This window comes from Halichoeres trimaculatus, unplaced genomic scaffold (genome assembly GCF_033239565.1).
Source record: "Halichoeres trimaculatus isolate MK-OKI-2021-1 unplaced genomic scaffold, fHalTri1.1 fHalTri1_scaffold_3, whole genome shotgun sequence".
Taxonomy (NCBI): Eukaryota; Metazoa; Chordata; class Actinopteri; order Labriformes; family Labridae; genus Halichoeres; species Halichoeres trimaculatus.
Window position 1 is genome coordinate 40607401 of NW_027437181.1, and position 5765 is coordinate 40613165.

General features: G+C 41.8%; 1 protein-coding gene across 1 annotated transcript; it reads left to right on the forward strand.

Annotated features, from left to right (window-relative positions):
- The first annotated feature begins 376 nt into the window (after window positions 1–376).
- On the forward strand, window positions 377–4510 carry lto1 (LTO1 maturation factor of ABCE1). The gene is made up of 5 exons (XM_074666558.1): window positions 377–567; window positions 1192–1297; window positions 1613–1683; window positions 1769–1886; window positions 3201–4510. Exons 1-5 carry the CDS (start codon window positions 509–511, stop codon window positions 3270–3272), a joined length of 426 nt encoding a protein of 141 aa, XP_074522659.1. The 5' UTR covers window positions 377–508; the 3' UTR covers window positions 3273–4510.
- The last annotated feature ends 1255 nt before the right edge of the window (window positions 4511–5765 follow it).

Below are 5765 nucleotides of genomic sequence, written 5' to 3' on the forward strand. Positions count from 1 at the left end.
TCAGAAGAACAACCATTTGAGCATGTTAGAGTTTGGCCATTGAGCTATTTCATAACAATAGGAAGAGATTTAAAAAAATGCAAGAGCACATTTAAAGTACCATTTAGTGAATAAGTGTTTAAATATAACATCTTACAATCTCCAAAGAACAACTAACTGACTAGATTTAGTTCAAAATATCAATATAAAAATATAATATCAATAATATAATATAATATAATATAATATAATATAATATAATATAATATAATATAATATAATATAATATAATATAATATAATATAATATAATATAATATAATATTTACCTCGGTGTGGCGGAGAAAGTGTAATTCCCTTCCTTTGCCACAGGGTGCAGTACTAAGCCCTGATGAAACAGGAAGCAGCGTGAATGGTGAGGCTGCGGGAAACAAGCGGAAACTGTTTACTTTGTGCTCGGTGTCCACTGTGTTTAAAACACAATTGCGTTTTTTTCTGACTAATAATCGTCTTTTCGACGGGGGGAAGAGATGTCCGGCGGCTCCGGAGCTGAAGACATGTTTGACAGTATTGTGATGGCAGATGAGAGGTCAGTTTTCTGGCTCCAAGTTAGAAAATGTTTTTCAGTTTATTTATTGAATCAGTCTGGATATTAACTTTAGTCATGACTCCAGTGTTTGTCCAATGAGCTCAGTCGGCAGATAAACGATTCTCGTTGTTTCCTGTCATTAGAATAAACAGCTCTTTATCGACCAGTATTAGAGGTGTTTGGAGCATTTCCTTTACTGTTTTTCTTTTTCTTAATTGCGGTCTGGAAACGCAGATTATTTACTCATCCGTAAAAGTGTTCTGGTTTAACGAACATCAGCAGTACTATCATCCACAGTGCTGTGGTTAAAAACACTCAGTTATGGTTTTAAAGAATGTGAAAGTTGAGAGATTTCTTTCTCTTAACACTGGCTAAACATAACCCCTTACATAAGGACAATATCTTTATACACATCAGCATCTGTCCAAAGATTTTATATCAACTGATTTTGATGATTTGTGAGAAATAAAACTCATTTGATAATAGAGAAATTGTTTCACTACACAAACTATAAGATATGTGAAAAGGAAATGAATACAGCTTTTTTAATATAATGAAAGGTGATAAAGGAGTGATTAATTTCTCCCTCATAATATACATGTTGTCTTTTTTTTTTTGGTTCAGGTTTCGGGGGGAGGGTTTCCGTGAGGGCTTTGAGAGGGGGACTCGCAGAGGACTGCAGGATGGACGCAGGCATGGAGCCTCTCATGGGGCCAAACTGACCACTGAGGTGTGACAATGGGACAGGGTGACCAATGAGAAAGCAAGTGGCCAGGTTTATGGGTCCATATCCATAAATGACTCAATCTGTGGACAACAACTGCAACATGAGCAAGAGATAAACAAAAGGAATTGTTTCAATACCAAGGGATCAAACGAATTAAAATTCCTTTTTGAAAAACTAACTAATGCAAGAAAGACAGAGCAAAAAGCCAAAAATAGTTTTACATCAGGGTGAAATACAGGTCCGTACAGAGCTGCAGGATTATTTCCAGAATCATCTCCACATCACATGTTCCTCTTTTCTGGTCTCTTTTTGTCACAGGTTTCCTTCTATCATGGGTTTGCTGTCACATGGAAATGTCTGCTCCAGAGTAACACAGATGTGAAATCCAGGTATGATCAGAATTCACATGTCTTGGCTGACTTGACAGAAGTTGTTTGTATGAATTGGACTTGAACAGTCTCTTGTTTGTGTTAGGAAGCGTCTGAAGGCTCTGGATGCTCTGCTGACTCAGATCCAGGAATCTTCTCATGCTGATCCTCAGTCTGCGGAGCTGCAGATGGATGTGGAGCGACTGCGAGCCAAATTCAGACAGGTACGCCTTTCACCTGCTGTAGCTGCTGATCTTAAGGAGTGACAAAGCTTGATACAACAGCAGTGAGGAAGCACATTTGTTGCCACTTGATTTAATGGATGACAATATGAGGGTTTTAAGACACCATCCTATGTTTTTCATGCTGTGAGTGGACAGGTTTTTGTCTTCTGCTCAGCAGTGACACGTCTTACATCTGAACTATCTCTGCTATATGACAAACAGCAATGAGGAAGTAACAGGGCAACAAAACATGGCAAAAAGAATCAGCAGGAGCAACGTCATCACGTCGAAAAGTCTTTAAACCAAGGAGCATTTCAGAGACAAAGCAGAGATAAGACCGCCTGGCACCATAAACAGGGAGGGGGTGAAAGACATCAGCAGGAGCAGTGATAAGAAAAAAAGAAAAGAAAATACTTTATTTATCCCCAAGGGGAAATTCAGGAGTCACAGCAGCAATCAAGCAAAACAAAAGTAAGAAAGTGTATAAAAAGTGCAAAAAGGTCCACAAGAAAATAGATGACAACACGTCGTCCTCACCTCCTCCTCCTCACCTTGAGGGAAATCATCAAGCCTTACACTAGTTAGCATTGACATGCTACAGGCTGCTAACAGCTAATTTCACATGTAAACAATGCAGCCATGGTTACATGTAGGATCTCCAGACAAACACAGGAGAAAAGTCGTAAAAATATCACTGAAGCCACAAAAAGTTTGGTGTCCATGACCAACAATGAACCTTACAAAGTAATGATCCGCTTCAAATACCAAGATTACGAAAAGAGACAAAAAAAAAGAAACAGACAAAGAAGAGAGAGCTGGTGCAACAGGCAGCTACTTGGGCAGTGCCTAGCAATGAAAAAAAAAAAAAGAAAAGATGGGTATTGTGGTGCCTTAGGAGCGTACGGATAGGCTCAAATCCTACACCAGCTTTAAGTTTGTGTACACAAGTTTCCTGTCAAAGCCCAGCAAGGAAAATCTGTGTCATAGAATTATTAGATCATATGAGTGCAGAGTATTTTCAGACAGACTGAGGTTCACTGATTATTATTCAATCAATTAACATGGTTCAAGCTGCAATTCCAAGGTTTCTCTAAAAATGATGTCACTAGGATCTTCTTTTAGCCCTAGGATGCTTTGTGGATATGGGTCCTGATGTATAAGAGAGGTAATTTGCGCCCCCTAGAGGAAACACTGAGTTATAATCTTGACTTGTGGACTGATGGAGCAGCTCTCTGCAGACACTTCAGTTCAGCCCTGTACTGTCCTTCCCTCTTTAGAAAGGCTTAGACACTGACCCTCTCTGCTGTCCTCCAGGTGTGCTCCATGCTCAACGTCCCTGCTGACTTCAAAGACTACGTCAAAACTTCTGAAGGGACGTCTTTTTGAGTCTCTGGGGATGCTGAAGAGGAGCTGAGCCGACGTCCGAGTCCTGCTGCCCCACAGGCAGCAGAGTTATCGGTCTGTGGTGGATCTGTTGGAGGGTTTTGAGATGAAGAAGAAAATGGGGCCACAGCCTTCACTGAATGAAGGAGTGTGAGGAGCTGGATGGAGGAGCTGCAGAGCCTGAACACTCCACGCACTGAGAGGAGGAGGAGGAAGAGGAGAGACGAGTGATGCTGAAAGATGCTTTTAGTGCTGTGACTCAGAGTGTTCTTACTGTGGCTACAGAGAGTAAATGTCTTCAGAGGACACTGACAGGAGTCATTACCATAAAGTCCTTAACACACCTTTATTATTACGTTCTTAGTTATCTGGAGAGTGAGCTGAGCTCCTAACACCGGTGTGACCAGTGCAAAGTGCAGAGAGGGGGATTACACCGGGAGGATCTCTGTGGTCATAACCATGTGTTTAGAGAAAACAGTGGTGTGCTGTGAAGTCAATGAAGCTTGCGCTGCACTGATTTGATCAAAAAACTCCTGGTTTTGAAACAACAGGAAGTGGGAGACATGAGCTCTGTGCAAGTCTCTGCAAACTCAGCAAGACAGCCCCATACACTCGAACCACATCCAACTCTGATTAAAGTTTATAGTGAACCCCTCAAAATCATTCATGTTTCCTTTTTTTCACATCTGGGTTCCTACAACATCTTTTATTTTGCAATTTTGCCCCCTAACTATTTAAGACTTAGGGGATAAGATGTGTTGTTTCACAATAAACACTGCAGTGTCCACTCAGTTTGCTGCTGCTGCTGTAAAACCCTGAACAGAAACTACAGTGGACAAAACAACACACTCCCCTGTGTGAAGCCTGATCCTCCAGCTTCTGTTGCTGCTTTCTCCTTCAGGTCTGTAATCCTGGGAGCTGCAATACTGGTGTGTAACAGCAGGGGGCGACAACAGGCCAACAGCTCAGCCAAATAAGTCTGATCAATCAAACTTCTCATTTTCTGCCTCACCTTTAACCACCTGTGATAGAAATAACCTTTAACCAACTACAACCACGTCATCAGCTTCTGGACTCATCTGGTTCAAAGTGTCACAGAGTCCATGATCAGGGAAGTTATTTAAAACATGCAGAGCATGCCAATGTGCAAATATTGTGAATAAAAACCCACAAAAACAGATCAGAGTTTTACAGATTGAAGAGATTCTCTAAGTGATGTGTGAGTGTCTTTCACATGATGATAATAAAATTAATTTTCCTGAAAAACTTTTGCTACTTGTGATTTTGTTGATGATCTTTTAGGAGTGAAAATAAGGAAACTTTAAGGTTCAGTGTGTACCAGACGGGTTTACAGTTTCTGCTTTAGGTATAGATTTCCTTTTACAAAACAAAACTTGTATCACACCAAAGAGCACATTTAGTGATGATGACGGTTGATTTCAGGCTGTCTGCAGCAACAAAGAGAAGAATCTACAAGACGAGAGAGCTCAGGGACTCCCAGAAAGATCTGTGGTGTCAGCACCCGGTGGTGTCAGAAGTTAAAAACAAGAGTCAACAGCAGAATAAGCTGTTTGGCTCTGACAGAGAGGATTTGGCAAATTTACACACACACACACACTGAGCTGTGCTGCTCACACACAGGTTTAGTTTGTGTCACGATGTGGTCTAGTTTTCAGAAGTTGCATCTACTTTTATTGTGTTATCCTAAGACTGAGTATCAATCAGAGAATTGATTGATAAGATTAGTCATTGTTTTGTTTTGGACCCGTTTATTTCAGTGACTCAGACTCTGATTCAACTCAAACTCCAACTCAGTCTTTACAGGCAGCTGATGGTCAAAGTTAAAGCCTCCCAAACCTCTCTTTGGATGAAAACAAGTCAGAAACCTCAGCTGTAACAATGTGTGTGTGTGTGTGTGTGGATTGTATATGCACACACATACATACACACTCACAGAACAACAATAGCATCAGGAGGTACCACCAGAGACGACGAGAGGGACTTTTCCAGCCTTTGTCAGTCGGCCTGCTTTCTATTCTGGATCCAAACTCAACCTGACAATGACCCAACAGGCCTGTGTGTGTGTGTGTGTGTGTGTGTGTGTGTGTGTGTGTGTGTGTGTGTGTGTGTGTGTGTGTGTGTGTGTGTGTGTGTGTGTGTGTGTGTGTGTGTGTGTGTGTGTGTGGTACAGTAGCAGCTGGTTTATGCAGTGTCAGGCAGCAGGTGAACGCTGTCGTGTAGTCGGCAGCTTCTGAAGGCATACAGAGAAAAGAGAAAAGAGAGGAGGAGGCGGGAGGACAGAGGAAGGAGGAGGAGGAGGAGGAGGAGGAGGAGGAGGAGGAGGAGAGAAGGGGGGCTGGAGGGCCGATGGGTCCAGCCTGCATTCAGAGGAGTGTTTCAGAGTGACTTGTCCCCTCTTTAAGTCAGAGAAAAGTCACAGACAGAGAGAACCACTATCACACAAAAAGTCCAAGAAAGGAGTTAGGGGGTAGAGAA